The sequence below is a fragment of the Gallus gallus genome, chromosome 1 (assembly GCF_016699485.2).
Source record: "Gallus gallus isolate bGalGal1 chromosome 1, bGalGal1.mat.broiler.GRCg7b, whole genome shotgun sequence".
In the NCBI taxonomy this organism is placed as follows: Eukaryota; Metazoa; Chordata; class Aves; order Galliformes; family Phasianidae; genus Gallus; species Gallus gallus.
The window spans coordinates 182,490,140-182,509,007 of record NC_052532.1 but is presented as its reverse complement, the minus strand read 5'-3'; the positions used below and the strand labels follow the sequence as shown (position 1 = coordinate 182,509,007).

Sequence of the window (18,868 nt, the reverse complement as noted above, 5' to 3'; positions counted from 1 at the left end):
TGTATCTTATTCAATATTGCTAATGTTGCTCCCAAATTATATTTGACTCGGTATTGTCTTTTAAGCATAAAAATTAAAACATGCTAAAAGACATCAAAGATCTGTAGAGATTCAGGTTAAGACATGAAAAGTTTGAAACAAAGGCAAGTTCTGTGTACATCTGCATGCAGCCAAGTCATCTTTAATTTTTGTGATGGATTTCTATGAATCACAGTGCTCGAGTGATGCAAGAAATCCAGGATTAACCTTTAACCAGTTGTAATAAATTGTGGGTTTGGTACTTCCAGTAAATTGAACATCCATCTTGCTTTTTGTTATAACTAGGTGACAGTATCAGCCAAAGTAACATACCGTCCCATCAGAACCGATTCCCAGACTACCTTGAAGCCATTCCAGGGACAAATGTGGACCTTGGGACACTGGAAGGAGATGGGATGAATATAGAAGGAGAAGAACTGATGCCAAGTCTGCAAGAGGCTTTGAGCTCTGACATCCTAAATGACATGGAATCTGTCTTGGCAGCCACCAAGCTAGATAAAGAGAGTTTTCTTACTTGGTTATAGGGGCCTCAGGGAGACTGAATTCTAAATCTGTGAAGGATCTAAGGAGAATAGGACATCTGTATCTGAAGTTCAGAACAAGCCAGTGTGGCACACTTTGGCTTGTGTTCAGAAAAAGTAAATGAACAAATATTCAGCAAGATTCTTTCATTTTGCTCTTCCTTGTCCATCGCTGCTGTTATATATTGCTGACTTTTTTCCACAGTTGACTCTGAAGAACAGACATCTTCTTGACCTTTTTCTATTGCTGTTGCAACTACTGTTGGGGGGCGGGGGAGGGAATGATGAGCCTATTTGAATGACGAATGCCATTCCTTTTGTCCTAGTGTGCGCTTGCATATCATTTTTATCTAAGTACTCAGATTTGAGAGTAAATTTCTGCATGTCACTGCTTGTAGTTTGCTCAGCTAGTTGTCTCCTGCTGCCTGTGGAAAGTGGTAAAACGTGACATACTGGGGTGACAAGCCAAAAATGATGTATCTGGTCAAATGAAGTCAATACTGATTTGGAGATATGACTTAAAGGAGGGCTGAAAACTGGCATTAAGTGTTTCCACTAGTAGCTCCTTCATTAGCCACGAAGTGCTCTTGTTCATATTTTATGTTATAGTAAATCATGAGTCATTTTACATAGAAACATATATGAACTTTGATTGTTGCCACTTATTCTAGCCTAACTCTTGTTTGTCAAAAATAGTTTGATTATTTTTGTTAGTTGATTTAACTGTAGCTATAGGATGGGAAGTAATTTTAGGTGTTCTTTTTTTAAATAGTGAAATCTAGGATTTTTTCTGATTTCACGTAGTCTTATTTAAATCTGAATTGTCTGCTTTTTTTTATACCTAAACCATGCCTATTGTAGCGCAATAAGCTAGTGAGTACATAAAACAGTATGTTTTGCCTGTAACTTTTCTATTTTTTTTTTAAAGGCTAGCTTTGAATGTAATCCTTAGAATCCATGACCAGTGGCTTATTTTTCATGCTTCTTTGCAAGACATTGAATTAGAATCTAAGTGTGCTATTTATGATTTTAAAATGCATTTTAAAGTAGCAGAAACAATTCAACAGTGACCAACGCGTCCAATCTCTCTTCTGGTTTTCAGTTTTTTATCCGAATGAGTTTAGATTCTTTAATAGGAAAAAACTTTCTGAAAATTTTCTCCTGAGTTAGCATGGGAAAATGGTCTGAGCTATGGATATCACTGTAAGTTGCAATGAAAAGGCTAGAACACCAAAAAAAAACAAGAATCCTCAGTAAAAACTCCGAAGTGTAATAGTTGTCAAATTCCGTTTGGTGAAAAATAAGCCCTGGGCACGACGTAGAAGTCTGTAAAGATACGTGTTAGATGGTGACGTGAGCAAGTAATGAAGTGTATATTAGCAGTAGAGCTTAGCATGGGGTAGAGGTGAATATGAGTTATCTTTATTTTAACAGGGAAAGATGTATCACTAAGTTGTCTGCAGGAGTTGACAGTTTCCAAAGAGTATTTTTAGATGAACAAAATGAGCATGAATCAAACTTTCAGTATAAGCTATGACATTTTCTGGGGTTTTGGTTGTTTTTTTCTCTAATGAAAAATCGAGTCGCCAGTTAGCACCTCTGCAAGTAAGGGCCCATTGCTATTCTCAACGTAAGCCTTTATTTTCAAGGGTGTTTAACGTGACTGTAAGGATGCTGTAAGCATGAAACCCAGTTTTCAGAAAAATCCCAGCTAGCGGGGACTTCTCCCAGAGGGAGATTTTAATGGCTTTTTATTTTGTTGTTAAAGAAACTGGTTACCTTTCCATGTTAGGAATGGATTAGCATAACAAATAACCCATATGATCAGTGTCATTTTTATGCTTCATACATAAACGTGCTTCGGGATAATACAGAAGAACAGAAGCTCTGATAAAAGTCTCGTTTTAAGAACTGAAGCAGCAGAGGCAGAGATTTGAATTTTGCCACTAGAAATGCACATTTACTACTTTACATAAGGATGGTAGCATTTGAAACCCGCAGGCCTTGTTTCTGCCTTGTTAAGGAGTACTGGCGGGTTTTAAAGTACCAGTTTTCAAAGCACGATGGCCAATACGTTCCGCCACACCGGTGGTAGTTCAGCGGTTGGTAGGCCGCTCCTGTATTGTGCAGTGACACAATAGATAGCTCCTAAAGCAGTAAATTGTGTCCAACTTACGGATTTTAGTAGCATTTTTTAAATTTCCTTATGAACTTCTCTCTCTTCTTCCCTTCAGGAAAACAAATTACACAAAGCTGTTATAACTTGAATGGTATCACATGAAACCACAACAGCAAGGAAACTTGAGAACTGCTTCCATTACAGTTGTAACCAGGTATCACAGCACACACAGTGCACTGGGGGCAAACTCCCACCACGCCGTACCCTGGTGTGATGCGGCTGTGTACAGAACAGATGTCCTTTCCTTGCTTTTGTGTGTTTGTCGCAGCTTTAATATTTGAATGTTTTCTTCTCGTTATGAAAACACTAAATGGCTCATACTGTGTTTGGGTAGCGCTGCTTGGGCTAGATACTGACAGACTGGGAATCCTTGAACTGCTCTAACACTAATTCTGTTTTGTGATTCTTATTTTAATTGATTTTCAAACATTTCCGTTCTCTCATGTATTAGGAAACGTACCATAGACGTGCTGTACTGTTGGCAATCAACACTAATTGGGTTTATTTTTTTTTTATTCTGCAAACGCATTGTTTGATGAAGTGGCTAAAATTGTTTGAAATGCGAAAGTGTTTGGGGGTAGTATTTTATACTGATGTATATATTGAAACAAATCATTGTAATAATTGTAATAGCTTTTAGGTATAAATACACTACATGCAGACGGATGGGGCTGTACTGTGCTGTGCTGTTCAACACCTGGGCAGGGCTACTGCTTGGAAACAGGTTGCAGTGTCAGTAAACCACGTGGATCAAATATTGTACCATTCAGTGTTGGCGCTCACCAATGCAAAAGGAGAAGAGACGATTTCAACGTGATTAACACTACATAGCTTTCACACATCTGGTAAATTAGTACTAAAGTGACCTTTCTCACTTACGAGCATGTTTTTTTATTCAAATTAACAGGTGTGCCTGTGTAAAATAATTTGTTTTCTGTATCTTGGAAGAAAAATACTCTACACATTTAGAACGTTGTATGTTAGAGAACTCTTAAATGCACCCTTGTCAAAAATTACATATATTAGTTACCAATGTTACTTTTTAGATATGAGCATGACTGTAAGTTAGGTACCTAAGTACGTTCTGTTACATTATTTTTCTTTATGTAATACTTTTTCAGTTGTTTTATTTGGTATAAATATATACTTTGTGCTTAAGCATCTTTGTTTGTTTTTAACGTTCAGTAGGAGGTAAAGACATTGATCTCCTCCAGCAAGATGGACGCATCGAATTGTTAAATTCCTGTCTTAGAATCTGTTCTCGTCCCCCTCGTCACAGCTCTTGCAATCATAAACTCCAGTCCTGCAGGCATCATGTGCAAGCTTACCTAAGGGACAGAGCAGTCACACTGAAGTCAGTGAAGGCGTAGCATTAAAGCATACATCTCAGTGTGCTTGCAGTGAGGAAGAGAAAGTGACTGCAGTGAACCTTGTGCAGTTGGTATAAAACAGTGCTGCAGCTGTGCGTGGCAGCATAGTGAGAGCTGGTGACAGAACATCCGTTACCTTCTGTGAGCACATGTCCACTTCTTGCAGATGGGTTTGCAGGGTTCACTCAAAGCGTGTGCAGTGACTTGTGGCAGACTGTCAATAAAGGCACGCTGTTTTCATTCCCCAGCTTTGACTTGTGAAATGTGAAATATGCAATGACATCACTTGAAAGTGTGCAAATTAAAAAAAGTCTCAATGGGAGACACTGATTTTGACCTCTAAAACAGAAATGCAGGGGGTTTTTTATGCTGTGCAGTTCTTGATAGCTGAAGTCTTACTTTTGCATCTTAGCAGCTTCAGAGTTATTGGTGCTCAGCTCTGAAATGCTTCAGTCCTGCCAAATTCAATGCTGTTGTGCTTTTTCTTAGATAAAGGGCCTGGGCTGTGATTCTGTCAGTGTCTTTTACTCATGAGCCTCACTCAGTTCCTTTAAATTAAAACCTAACCTATCCTACCTCACACCTGGGAGCAGAAATCCAGTGCCAGGGTGTGGCAAGGCCCCGATCTTATTTGCTGATATTGCTATCTCCTATTTATAAGGTGGTGACATACAGCAGCGGAGGGACCTTCTGAGGCAGCCCTAATTATGCTGCATTACAGCAGAGCAGGATATCTGGTCCAGGTGTTCTGGGCTCACTTGGGAATTCCTGCTGATACATTTTCAACACAGTTTAAAAATAAAAAGCCAGAAGTAGTATGTCTCCAAGGAAGCTTTGAGTCGTCTTCATGCTAATGTGCTTGTTATCAGGGGGGTAAAAAAAGCATTTTACGTCCAGGGTCAATAACAAAATAATTAAGATCAAGCTATAATCTTTCTAGCTCCTGTTTGGGAGGTTCATTCTGAAGTGAAGTGGATGCATCCATTTTGTTTACAGTATCCATATCCGTAGTCTGTTCTCCTGAAGTAAAGGAGAATCCTGGCTGACATTAAACGGGAGAACCAATACCTGAGAAAGCCGGTCTTCAGAGTAGAACTGCGTGCCAGCGTACCACATCCTGCACTCTGTGTCTCTTAAAGCAACTGAGGGGGTTTGCATCTAAAGAAAATTAAATGGAGGAAGCGTGTTGAATAAGGATACAAACACCCATACACCTCACACACCTGCCCTCTGGGAAACTCAAGAGCTTCTCCTTTTCCTGGCGTGCTTCTCTGTAACGAAGGTGTCCTAACAGTGAAGGCCACAAGTAAAGCTGGCGGGTGGTGCTCTCAGTGCGTGGGGATGGAGCTGCTCACTCACATCATAATTCCTTGTTAGTAAAGGAGCTCCAGTTACGACTTCTGGGGCAAGGCAGCTGCCTGGCCTTTTTATTAAGTCATTAAGAAAGAAAGAAAAAGTGTGAATGGTCAAGAGTAGCATGAGAGGCTTTCTTTTTCCCCCCACTGTCATACAACAACAAAAAATATTAAAAATGGGATATTCTGTCCCCCCTGAAGTGCCCTTTCTCCTTTTTCTATGCCTGTTCTTTCTGAACCACTCATCAGTGCCTTTTAATCACCGCACTTCCTTCCCACCTGCGCGCTCTGATGTAACACCTGCAGGCTGTGGCCGGGAGGATCTCTCAGTGCCAGGTGTGCTCACCTGGGGCTCCTCCCCTCCACAGCTCCACAGGCATCCCACTTCATATCTGCAATGTAATGCTGACTGACAGGAGAGCTCTGCCAGGCTTCTGCAGGCACCGCAATCCTTTCCTCCCCGCCAGCTGCTACTGAAGAGGGATGTGTAGGCTGTTGAGAGGTCCTGCTGTAATTCAGAGCTTTAATTCTCCACAGTTAGCAAGTGTACAGCAACATCCCAGAACCACACTCTTAAGCTGTGACTCAAATGGCCACAGGGCTGATGGCAGCGCGGTGCCCCTGGGCAGAGCCATGGCTCCCAGCAGTGCTCCACAGCAGCACAGGGCCTATGGGCAGGGCAGGCAGTGCTGTGTGGTGTGAGCTGCTGTCTGCAGAGGTGGCAGCAGTGGTTGTGCTGAAGTGCTGCTGCCAATGGAACAGAGGCTTGGTACAAAGCCATTTGTAAACTGCACTTTCTTTCGCTCCTTACTTTTTGCTTTTTACCGTGTGACTGCTGTTAAAGGTTGCTGTTAGTGGCATTTCAGGGTCTTACCCTTTTGAGCGTGAAGTAATCATAGAATGGCCTGGGTTGAAAAGGACCACAATGATCATTGAGTTTCAACCCCCCTGCTATGCACAGGGTCGCCAACCACCAGACCAGGCTGCCCGGAGCCACATCCAGCCTGGCCTTGAATGCCTCCAGTGATGGGGCATCCACAGCCTCCTTGGGCAACCTGTTCCAGTGTTCAGGAAAAGCAGAGCTCTCAGTGATATATACCCCGGAGTGTCCTCTAAAAGCATTTGCTGTTGGACGCTGAGATATGTACCTGGTTCCCATTCAAAATAGCAAGAGGAGAGATCATTCCTCTCAGCATTCTCTGCATTCCTACTCACAGAGTACTCACAGAAGGATGTTGACCCGCAGGCATCCACTCCATCCTGAGGACACTTAGTGGATCACATCTGGGAGGCTCTGTATGGATAGAGGTTCCTCTAATTTATGGAACGTAAGAAGCACCAAAACCCAGAGATTTCTCTTTGCAGATTAGTAACAAGAATGCAGGAAAGCCCGACAGCCAAACAGCAATACTGATACCCGAGTTCCTCTCATCAGTATGCTAGCCCAGGCTTGGGAAATAAGCTGCGTTTACACAGAGATCAGTGATGGCAGTCAGGCTCGGGTTCACTACAGCTGCTCGCAGCACAGACGAGGCTTGCTGTTGTGACATGTGTTTTACTTTATGCTCACCATGAAAACAAAGCAGCGAGTGAAGTCTGGTGAGGGCAGCAGCCCCGTGCCGCTGTGCTGCAGCTGCTGTAGGAGCGCCTCGCCTCTAATGAAGTGAAGACATCTGCTGGGCTTGTCCCTGTGAACTGCCTGCACATTTGCTTGCGTTTTATTTTTAATGTCACTAACTTAGAACAGATGGCCACGCTATTGAAGTGACCGCACTGGTGACAGTGAGGCGAGGATGAAGATGTGCTCTGAGACACTGCCAGGTGCACTGCCCTGTGTGAAGAGGGCTCTGCTCAGCCCTTAGCAGGGCATCTCAGCACGGGGAAGCTGGGCCGCACGGCCTCGCTTGTTTCATGGGAGCATGGTATGCCAACGTTTGCAAAGTGCTTTGAGGGTAAAGCTTTCTTTAAGTGCTTATTTGTTCTCAAAACAGTGTTCTTGTGGGGATATTTTACTGAATGGCATCAGTAAGAAGTGGGAGAACAATTTCTGCAATACGGTATGAGTTATGCATCTTATTCTATTGGCTTAATCCCACAGATACGTTGCTGGGAGGTAATGGTTACTACGTGTCCCTCTGCTGCACTCGGTGCATCGTCCCTCTCTGCTCTGTCCTCATCAGGCCCCACCTGGAGCACTGTGTCCAGGCCTGGGGCCCCAGTACAGGAGGGATGCAGAGCTGTTGGAGTGGGTCCAGAGAAGGACCATGAAGGTGCTCAGAGAGCTGGAGCACCTCCTATGAAGGAAGGCTGAAGGAGTTGGGCTTGTTCTGCGTGGCAAGAAGAGGCTCCAGGTAGACATTATCACAGTCTTCCAGTACTTAAAGAAGGCCTATAGGAAAGACGGTGGCAGAGAATTTCACCAGGGTGTATAGTAGTGACAGGAGAAAGGGGAATGGCTTTAAACTAAAAGAGGGGAGGTTTAGGTTAGATGTTAGGAAGAAATTTATGACTCAGAAGGCAGTGAGGCCCTGGCACAGCTGCCCAGAGAGCTGTGGTGCCCCATCCCTGGAGGTGCTCAAGGCCAGGCTGGATGGGCCCTGGGCAGCCTGAGCCTGAGCTCCAGCCCAGGGCAGGAGCTTCAAACTGGGTGGTCTGTAAGATCCCTTCCAACCCAAACCACTCTGTGATTCTACGTCAAACAGCATTTCTGTGTTTCTATGCATGGACACATACGTATGCACATTAATTCTGTGCCTGAAGACGACTCAGGTCTTTACATGCATCATGATGTTTGGTTCAGGCTCATAAGGAAAAACACAATAAAAGCCATCTCGATTACAAAGTCTGTATGATCACTGCTTATTTTCAAACTGTCAGGCTTCAAGGTGTGATGCGGGAGCATTTCAATCACAGTATCATAATGAATAATGAGAGAAGAGGAATGCAGACACTAATCAGCTGTGCTGCCTCTGGAGAAACATGTATGCACGTTAATTTAAATCCTGGGGACTTATGGGCTCCTTGAAAAGAAATAAAAGGGACTGGGGTAGGAGAAGCCAAGTTCACAGAATTGTGGGGGTTAGAAGGGATCATCAAGTCCAACCCCCTGCTAAAGCAGGTTGCCTACACTGGTTGCACAGGTAGGCAGCCAGCTGGGTCTTGAATGTCTCCATAGAAGGAGACTCTACCACCTCTCTTGGCAGCATGTCCCAGTGCTCCTTACAGTAAAGAAGTTCTTCTGCATGTTTGTATGGAACTTCTCTAAGAGATCCCTGTCTTTCTTAAACTGAGGAGTCCAGAACTGGACACAGTAGTCTAAATGTGGCCTCACCAGGGCAGAGTAGAGGGGGAGGATTACCACCCTTGATCTGCTGGCCATGTTTTTTTTTAATGCACCCCAGGATACCATTGGCCTTCTTGACCACAGGGGCACACTGCTGGCTCACAGCCAACCTGCTGTTGGTCCTTCTCCACAGGGCTCCTCTCCAGCAGGTCATCCCCTAACCTGTACTGATTCATGCAGTTATTCCTCCCGGGCTGCAAGGCTCTACACTTGTTCTTGTTGAACCTCACCAGGTTCCTCTCTGCCCAGCTTTGCAGCCCATTCAGGTCTTGCTGAATGGTAGCACAGCTTTCTGGTGTGTCAGCCACTCCTCCCAGCTGCTCACTTTCCTCTCCTATGAAAGCACATCTGTTGTTTTCTTTGTAGGACATAAGGGAAGTAGTCTTCAGGTGAGATGTGTCTACTTTGAAGCTTACCTTCCGGTTTAACACATGGTCCAAGTATCTTTGTGTATGCACATTCTGGAACTGCAGGGTTGTATGCGTGCACAGGAAAGCAAAGGAAGCAGAGCTGGGGTGTTATGGAGTGAGATGTTTGCTCCTAGCAGCAATTGAGGCCCCAGTGGGTGCCTGATGTAACTGAGAGCCACAAAGCACTAATATGCAGAGCGTGCTGTGCTACTTGCTTGGGTTATTCTTTTTAAATAGAGATTAAGCTGTTTTGTTGTACTGCTTCTCCATCGCCCAAATCCCATGACAGTTGCTGGAGTTTCTTTTGTTTTGAAGATGTAAGCTGCCTCCATGGGTGGGCAGAGGCTATTTTAAAATGTATTAACATGTGGATTTATTTCATGCTCAAGTATAACCATTTCTGTGCCACAGCCATTGTGCCTACACATTCTTCGGTAGAACAGCGGCAGTGATGTATCAGGTGCCAAGCTGGTGCCTGGGCACTCGAAGCAGACCAGTGTGCTTTGGAAGTCAGAAGTCCCTGGCCTTATGTCTTGAGTCAGCCCTCTGGACTGCATGCTACCAGAACAGTGAGACAGTTTGTATATCCCATAGTAGGCAAACTGAGTGCACAGAAGGGATGCAGAGCTGTTGGAGTGGGTCCAGAGGACGGCCATGAAGATTCTCAGAGGGCTGGAGCACCCCTCCTATGAAGAAAGGTTAGGGCAGATGGACTTATTTAGTTTGGAGAAAGCTCCAGGGAGACCTCATTGAGGTCTTCCAATACTTGAAGGAAGCTTGCAAGCAGGAGGAGGACTGAATTTTTCACAGTGTGGGAATGATAGGACAAGGGGGAACCGTTTTAAACTAAAAGAGGGGAGGTTTAGGTTAGATGTTAGAAATAAATTCTTTACTTAGCAGGCAGTGAGGCCCTGGCACAGCTGCCCAGAGAGCTGTGGTGCCCCATCCCTGGAGGTGCTCAAGGCCATGTTGGATGGGCCCTGGGCAGCTGAGCTGGTGGGAGGCAACCAGCCCATGGCAGGGGTTGGGACTGGGTGATCCTTACATGTCCCTTCCAACCCAAACCACTCTATGATTCTTCTCTTCTGTTGGAAATACTTACATGCTGTAATTAGGCTTGGCTGCTTTAATAAACTGGATGAAATATCTCCACTGTGGTAAAGGGCACATTAGTGTTATCTGTCTTCTGGCCCAACACACTGCTTGTGTTCGATTCGCCTGAACTGACAGCGAGCAGAGCCCGAGTGTGGCCAAGATACAATAGATGGAGCACAGCTCCCACTTAGTAGGAGAAAAACCTCCTGCAGAGAAGTAAAATCATCCTGAAAGTTTTCCAGCCTTTGTGGAAAAGATGTATTTTTGGCTGCGGCTCTAAGGGAACTACTGTTGAGCTTGAAGCTAAGCCCAGATACCAATCTTGGCAAAAACAAAAGCATCAAACTGGGTAAGAGGGGAAAAAAATCCAACACAAGAAGTGTGTGGTCTTTTCTAATGGGATGATCTTCAGCACGCTCCCCGGTGCAGAGCAGTGTGGTGGAAGTGATGGCCTGCAGACACACAGCACCGTTTGTTTATGGGTATTTGGTTCCCTTAAGGAGCGGTGTGTTCCCCCCAAACACTTTCCCCTTCTGTCGTTCTTTCCTTTTTAATTTCCCATCAAGGAAGGTCTCTCTTGTAGTTGACTTTCTGATGCTTGCAGTTGTGCCCTAAAACAAATACGTTTCACGAGACTTGAAAGGCAATTTTTGGAATATAAACCTACTTGGGACTCTGGAGCAATTCCAGTGAGTTAAGATGAAATGCTCTGTGTTCGGCTCAGCATCTTTAAATAACTCATTGTAGTCCTTGCCAAGCAGGGGCTATTTCATATGCTGTGTGCCGGGCTGCATTCCCAGCTGGCAAACTAACGCACGTGCCCACCTGGTTTGGCTGGAGGGCCCCGCAGCGCCGTGCCCACCTGGCTGCCGTGTGCCCCCGCGGGCGCTGCTTCACGCATGGGTGCGCAATAACTGCTGTCAGGGAAAGCACTTCAGGCCCTCTCGGGACGAAAGGTGCTAAATGCATGCAAGTAATTTACTGCTCTGCTCCGAGTCCGCAGCACGGGCCGAGCTGGGACACGCATGAACTGTTCTGGCTTTTCCAAAGGAGGTTTGGCTGTGCGCAACCCCCTTTGCCAGAGCTGCCGCGCTGCCTTTTGTTTCTAAATATACCCTCCTGCACAGCTGATTAGGGAGACAGGAAGCGATAGATCTTGGAGCCTTCAGGAGACAGCCTCTCCCCGAAGATGTACTTCATTGAACTGAGCGTACAGCAAACAACATGTGAGCAGGCGAGGTTTCAAGCCGGGGCACGCCAGTGTAAGCGCACCATCAAAGAGACTGTCGCTTCCTTCGTAAGCCCTTTCTCATTTTTTCCTCAAATGGTTTTATTTTTAAAGGCAGACGAGATCATGTTGCAGCTCCTCTCTCCCCTGCGATGGAGGGATGGGATGTGTGGGGTGAGCGGCGTCAGCGCTGGAATGGGAGAGGCAGCGTTCAGATGAGCTGCAACTCGAGCTGAGCAGCTGGGAGTGGTTTCTGTTGGTCTCTCTTATCACTTCGGCAAATAACTCGAAGAAGTATTGTCTCTCCCTTTTCTATTTTTGGATAGAGAGATGAGAACGCTTTGTTCCCTTCAAGTAGTGTTTGAGTCAAGAGAGCAGAGAGCTCACCAGCACACGTGTGCTTCCGTCTTGCGCAAAGCCAGCATCCCATCCTTTGAGGTCGTTAACTGTGTTATACCCAGCCCACACCTGGTGCCAGCAATCAAGGAGCCTGATCTATAGAATGCACAGATTCTCTAGATTTCTTGATATGGAAAATAAGAGAGTAAAGATATCCTCATGTTTTATGATCAAGCTTTCTTAGTTGGTGCAGAAAAGCAAGAAGTAACACCAGAGATGTGGTACTTCTGCCCAGTAGTGGGCATTCGTGAGAGGAGGAGTGGGGGTGTCCCACAGGAGCACAGCACTGAACTCTGACGGAGCACAGGAGTTCAGCAAACCTCTCCCCTTCGCATGTCCCACCTGTGAAATGGGTACAGCTCATTTGCTGCTGTGATGACCCACTTTATCAAACCAGTTCACATTTTTCCCCTTGAAAGCTGATAAGTCATTCCTATAAGGCATCCACAAAACAAACAAACAAAAAACCAAAACTGTAGGGTTAAGGTAGGACAAGGGGAAATGGTTCCAAACTAGAACAGGGGAGAATTAGATTGGATATAAGGAAGAAGTTTTTATGATAAGAGTGGTGAAGCACTGGCACAGGTTGCCCAGAGAGGTGGTGGTGCCCCGTGACTGGAGACTCTCCAGGTCAGGCTGGACAGGGCTCTGAGCACCTGATGGAGCTGTAGGTGTCCCTGTTCGTGGCAGGGGAGTTGGATGAGATGGCCTTTAAAGGTCCCTTCCAACTCAAACAATTCTGTGATTTTATGATTGATTCTAAGATCTACTCAGATATTTCCTGAATGTGCAAAAAACTGACCTGGAGAGGGCTCACGGGAGCCCATGTGTGCCTGATCTGCCATTCTCCTTTGTATTTCAGATGCAGCTTTTGGGGCCTGACTTCTCTGTGGTGTCACCTTCATAGGGTTGGCAGCACTTGGGTCTATCACAAAACCCTGGCATGCCAGAAAACTCTTCTAAGCCAGACATCTCTCATTTGGGGCCAGCTGATGCCCTGACTCTGTATTGCTTTAGATACAGTGCATGTTTTTCTATGAAGAAACAGGAGCAAAATCACAGCTGTAGAAATGAATGATTACATGAAGTACTGTCCCTGAGATGTTCTCCCTGTGATGTTGGGATGTTCTGTGGTTGTGCTTGCTGCTCAGATAAACCTCTGATACAATTCTGTCCAGTGAGACAAGGGAAACAGATATCTGTAGTCAGTCTCACAATTGAAAAACACTGTTGAAAAGGTGCAACTAAGCATGCAGGCATGCCCGGTGCAATTATATCAATGAAAATGCAGTCATTAATCTGTTATTTCCCATGATTTTACTAATCCTGTAAAGCCACCTCACAATGCTTTCGCTGACAGGTGAGTTGCTCCATTCATCCATTCAGTAAGCATTGTGCAGTCACCACTTACATGAAATCATTAAGATACCTTTGCAGTGATTCCTCGGTGCGGGGTGTGATGGCCAGGTGTCAGAAGTACACGTAATTCCCATTCCCTGCTGTAGTTCAATCATCAGAGCATGACTATAGTTGAAACTTAAGGAAAGCTGAATTTAGTGCATCCTTACAGAGTATGGGGAGTGAAAATGAGTATAGCTAAATGAGCAACCTTTCAGACAACCACTGGTATGCAGTAATTGCAAATTAATAATGCAGTTCTTGTTTTAGTTCCTGTTTTATTTTTCTGTCTCAAATATTGATATTGAAGCACAGCAGAAGCAGCAGTAGGATAAACGCCCTCTAAAGGGGCTTCCCCCATTTTGTGGAAGTTTTTCCTAGCAATTTACAGTAGTAATTCACTTACATCTATTACCTTAACATTACCCCTTGCTCATGGCTTTAAATAACGTTAATAGAGCAGCTGAAGCTGGTATCAGCAGAACAGCCTCCCAGCAGATCTGCTGATCCCTGATGGAGCTGCTCTGCTGTCGGAGCCAGCTGAGGGATCTGGCATTGAGTGGATTGCTCTGATCTTAAGCATGCAAATGACACTTGTCTCCTGCAACGTCAGACAGACTGGGAGCTCTGCACAGTGTAATGAAGAGCCACGGTGGGGCCTTCTAAGCACTGCTTCCAGCCTCAAGCAAACCACAGAGCCAAGTGCACGACCTCCAACAAACTGGATTTGGTTTTGCATGATGAACATTCCCACATTTTTTACCTTCACATCGCATTACAAATTCCATCTCTGGATTAAAAGATCTGGAAGGAACTGGAAAGTAATGTAAATGCTGCAGTGCCAGCCTGCTCTGAGCCCTCCGTCCTGCTGCCAGCATGTGGGGCATGCTGCAGCCTGCCAGCATGGCCCTCCCCGCAGCAGAGACCCACGTGGGACAGAAGTTAGGACCTCAAAGTGATGGAGCACTCCTCCTACAAAGACAGGCTGACAGAGCTGGGCTTGTTCAGCTTGGAGAAGTCTCTGGGGAAACCTCATTGTGGCCTTCCAATAACTAAGGGGAGCTTATAAACAAGAAGGAAAATAACTTTTTACGTGGTCAAATAGTGATAGGACAAAGGAGGAATGGCTTTAAAATAGAAGAGAGGAGATTGAGGATGTCAGGGGGAAGTTTTTCATGGAGAGGGTGGTGAGGCAGTGGCACAGGCTGCTCAGAGAAGCTGTGGGTGCCCCATCCCTGGAGGATCTCGAGGCCAGGTTGGAAGGGGCCCTGGGCAGCCTGATCTAGTAGCTGATTTGATTTAGTGGCTGGGAACCCTATCCATGGCAGGGGAGCTGGAACTAGGTGTTCACTGAGGTACTTTCCAACCCAAGCCATTCTGTGATCCTATGATCTCCTGCCCCACCAGCAGCTCATCCCCAGCATCCATGCCAGACATGTGCCAGGATCCCATGTGGATGGACGATCCTCTGCAGGTTTGGAACCCCATGTGCTGATGGGAATCACCCCTGAGCCCCAGAGACAGAAGTACCCCCAAGAAGGGCTTCTCTGGAAGTGCTATTCCTGCTGAAGGGCACTGCATTGTTTCAGAAACCCACACAGCTTGGAGCTGAGCACCAGGAGGCTGAACCTGGGTGGTCTGGAGAACACTCTGGTGAAGGCCTACTGGTGGGACGGGTCTGCAACATCAGCACTTCTGAAATGAGACCAAGGGCAGAACGGGGCTATGCAAGCAGGTGCTGCGAGCTGACTTGGTCAGTTCATGGCATTTACATTTATGGGTACCTGGGGGAGAGGCAGGAAGAGTGTCAGCATTGATGCAGGGAGTGGAAATCTGCTGTGTAACCGGATGGGATTATCTGTCATTCACTGCACAGCAGAAAAAAAACAGGACTTCATCTTTTCTTCTCATTCAGAATAAATGGAGCAGCCTACAGACTGGAGTTGGGGGAATGTTTTGTTTTGTTTCATGAACTTTTTGGCAGTTCCCTTATTTGTTTTCTTCCGGCCTAATTCTGGTGCTTTTTGCCAAGCAAAGGGTTTGACGTGGATGCAGATAGTTCTATCTAAACAAGTCTTCCCCTCCATCCACCAAGCAGAGTCCTCATCCCACCTGTGTGGACAGTAATGAGATGGATAAAAATTGTCTCCCAGGAAAAAAAACAATAACACCACCATGTCTAATTTTGAAGCAGATGGAGTTTATATCAGCTGCCTACATACAGAAGAAAAAGGAAATGTACCAAACATAGCAGCAGGATAGCTGATGCATCCAGCAAATCGTGGGCCTCCAGCTGAATAAGATGACTCTGACAGCAATTCAAAACCTTGGTGATGTTCAGATATTGGCAGCAACCACACAAATTAATTTTGAGAAGGCCATACATCAGCGCAGACCCAGAATGCACAGACTGAGTATCCTCTTGCTGATGTTTTGAAAGCCAGAAGAGATTCTCATCAACGATTACATTTACTTGAATGTGTGCCTGAGTGTTATTTTTACCAAGGGGAAATTATATATAAGGGGCAGCATACATTTCTCAGCTTTGTTTTAAAATTTCATTCTTCAACCAAGATTCTCTTATGTGCAGCAGGGCTCAACTCTGGAACTGACTGTATCTTAAACTGAAGCACGTCCTTTCTCAGTTGTTTTCCTCCTAGAAAAAAACATGTAGCCGTAAGTCAGCTGGGAGTGTCCATTTTAAGTGATTGCCTCATGAACGCCCAGGGTTAAGCATCTAAAGGCCAAAGCTTCAAACAGAAGAATATATATAGGTAATTCATCCCCAAAATCCCATCAGTGTTAATAAAAATGTGTCATTTTTAGTGACATTGAGATACGTATCAACCTTCTACATCAATGGATTTTTTTTTTTTTTTTTTTGAATGATAGACTAAACAATTCATTTGTAAATGTATTTTGTTCTGCAGTAGTAAGTTAGGAAGAAATCTCCCTGGCAGCTTCAGCTGCATCTCCAACTGCTGTTTGTCCCCAGAGCGGGTTCAGTTTCCTTCTGCCCTCTGGTCACTCACCTGTGCTTGAGAAACAAGGATTAAGTGCTGGAGACATTCAGGAGATCTGCTGTCCTCTTAACTCCCAGGCAAACCCCTGTCTGTCTGTATACAAAGGGAAGGAAGAGCCTTTGGAAGCACCAAAGCACCTCACAAAGCAGATGATACACACTGAGGAGTAATATCCCTCCAATTTAATCAGTTGGGTCTGAGACATCATGGAAAGCTGCCATGGTTGGTGCTGCTGGAGATGAGTGCTGAGCTCTGGCTTATAGACGATGTTCTTGTGTGCGCACCTGCAGGCTTTTGACCACGGTGTGGTTGTCACAGCTCTGACCTGGCACCACCTCACCAGCTCAGGCACCACAGCCAAAGGGGTCCTACCCTACAGCAAGTCTGATGCCAGATCACAGAAACACAGAATTGTACGGAAGAGACCTCTGGAGATCACCTAGTCCAAGCTCCTGCTAAAGCAGGTTCCCTAAAGTAGGTTACACAGGAAAGCATCCAGGCAGATTTTGAATATCTCCAGAGAAGGACTCCACAACATCTCTGGGCAGCTTGACCCAGTGCCGTCACCCTCAAATTTCTTTCTCATGTTCAGATAGATCTTTCTGTGCTCCAGTTTGTGCCCGCTGCCCCTTGTCCTGTGACTGGACACCACCAAAAAGAGCCTGGCCCCATCCTCTTTGGTTCCTGCCTGTGGATATTTATACGCATTGATAAGATTTCCTCTCAGCCTTCTCTTCTCTATAGTGAACAGACCCAAGTCTCCCAGCCTTTCTTCATAAGAGAGATGTTCGAGGCTCCTTATCATCTTTGTGGCCCTCTGCTGGACTCTTTCTAGGAGATCGCTGTCTTTCTTAAACTGAGGAGTCCAGCACTGGACACAGTACTCCAGATGTCGCCTCGCCAGAGCAGAGTAGAAGGGGAGGATCACCTCCCTTGACCTGCTCTTTTTAATGCACCTCAGGATGCCCTTGGCCTTCTTGCCCCCAAGGGCACACTGTCGGTTCATGGCCAACCTGTTGTCCACCAGGACATCCAGGTGCTTCTCTGCAGAGCTCCTCTCCAGCAGGTCTTCTTCTAACCTGCACTGATGCCTGTAGTTATTCCTCCCCAGTTGCAGGACTCCACATTTGCTCTTGTTGAACCTCATCCTCATCAGGTTCCTCTCCACTCAACTCAGCAAGCCTGTCTGAGTCTCGCTGAATAGTAGCTCAACTTTCTGATGTGTCAGCCACTCCTCCCAGCTTTGTATCATCATCAAACTTGCTGAGGATTCACTCTATCCAAATGGCAATGACTCATGGCACCTCAACAGTATTATCTCCCAGCAGAAATTTTCAGGTCCTCAAGAAGTTTTAATAGTTTTTGATATCTTCAAGGAAACCATCCGGCCTGTTGCCAGCAGGGATGCGACAGCTCCATTTTAAACTAAGCAAAGAAGATTATTCAGTATGGAAAGTCATATTGACTGAGACTTTGGCACTTTGACAGCACTGAGGACTTGAATGGAATTAAAAAATAACATGTAGGCAATGAAAGCCTTATCTCAGGTTTGGTTTGTTTGGTTTATATTATACTATTTGGTTTAGAAATTGCCCTACACAAAGAGCCATGTTAAGATTGCCAAGTTATCAGTCATGGGATTGAGAGATTGAAAGTTGCCAGGCAATCCTGCACTGCCTCCTCTTTTGCGGTATTTATGCTCAGTGACTGTAATGCAGTCTTCAAATAAATGTGGCTACAAATCATTCTCCTTGCAGAAGCATACTGAAAACTGAACGAGCAACAAATCATACTGTGTCAAAGACATGGAGCAAAGATTAATTTTTGAAAGATAATAGTATTTCAGATTTCCTTGTGTCACTGCACAATGAAAATCATTATTAGAGTTTCACACTACTGTAAAACTTTGAGAACTGGAAATCTTATTTAGATCTATTTCTCTCTATCATTTTAGTAAACTTGGTTTTGGCTTCTGAATTCTATTTCATATTCAATACAAGGCATTTTTGAGCAACCCCTCCCAGTGTCCCAGGGGACAGCTGCACTCCTGGAGCAGAGCTCTGTGACGTGCGTACTCATCGCCAGCAGCACAGGATGGGCACAGTGTTAGAAGTGCAGAGTGCAGCAGTGTTATCAGGAATCATACTCCAGAAGGAAGCTGTAGAAGTCTTGGATGCTTTCTTGACACATAGCAAACATGTCAGTGTTGGCTGTCTCATGTGGTGAAGAGTTGCAGATCACTGGGTCTAATTGCACACTGTGCAAATAGCCATTGCCTCTCATGTCCCTGCCCATTTCATTTGATGTCATGCTTTTTGAGTCAGAAGAGAGGGTGAGTGTTTGCTTCCTGTTCATTTTCTTCCTACTACTATTTATTTTTACTTTTTTTTTTTTAATTTCTATGTGCATTCCTCTTAGTCCTCTCCATTTTCAAAATGAAAAACTGTAGCTTAAGTATCCTCTGCTTGAAATTGGTCCACATCCTCCTCCACTTTGTTGCCCTTCTTT

At 45.2% G+C, this 18,868-nt stretch overlaps 1 protein-coding gene across 12 annotated transcripts in view; it reads left to right on the top strand.

Annotated features, from left to right (window-relative positions):
• The window catches only part of YAP1 (Yes associated protein 1), an 83,867-nt gene extending 79,970 nt beyond the window's left edge, over window positions 1-3,897 (top strand). For 8 of the 12 annotated variants that reach the window (XM_046915533.1, XM_046915586.1, XM_046915489.1 and 5 more), the window contains one exon: window positions 325-3,897. In XM_046915533.1, coding sequence (XP_046771489.1) covers window positions 325-563 — 239 coding nt within the window. In that variant the 3' untranslated portion in view covers window positions 564-3,897. The remainder of the gene's footprint in view (window positions 1-324) is intronic. The other 4 variants (NM_205243.2, NM_001396970.1, NM_001396969.1 and 1 more) reach the window with 1 other exon arrangement.
• The last annotated feature ends 14,971 nt before the right edge of the window (window positions 3,898-18,868 follow it).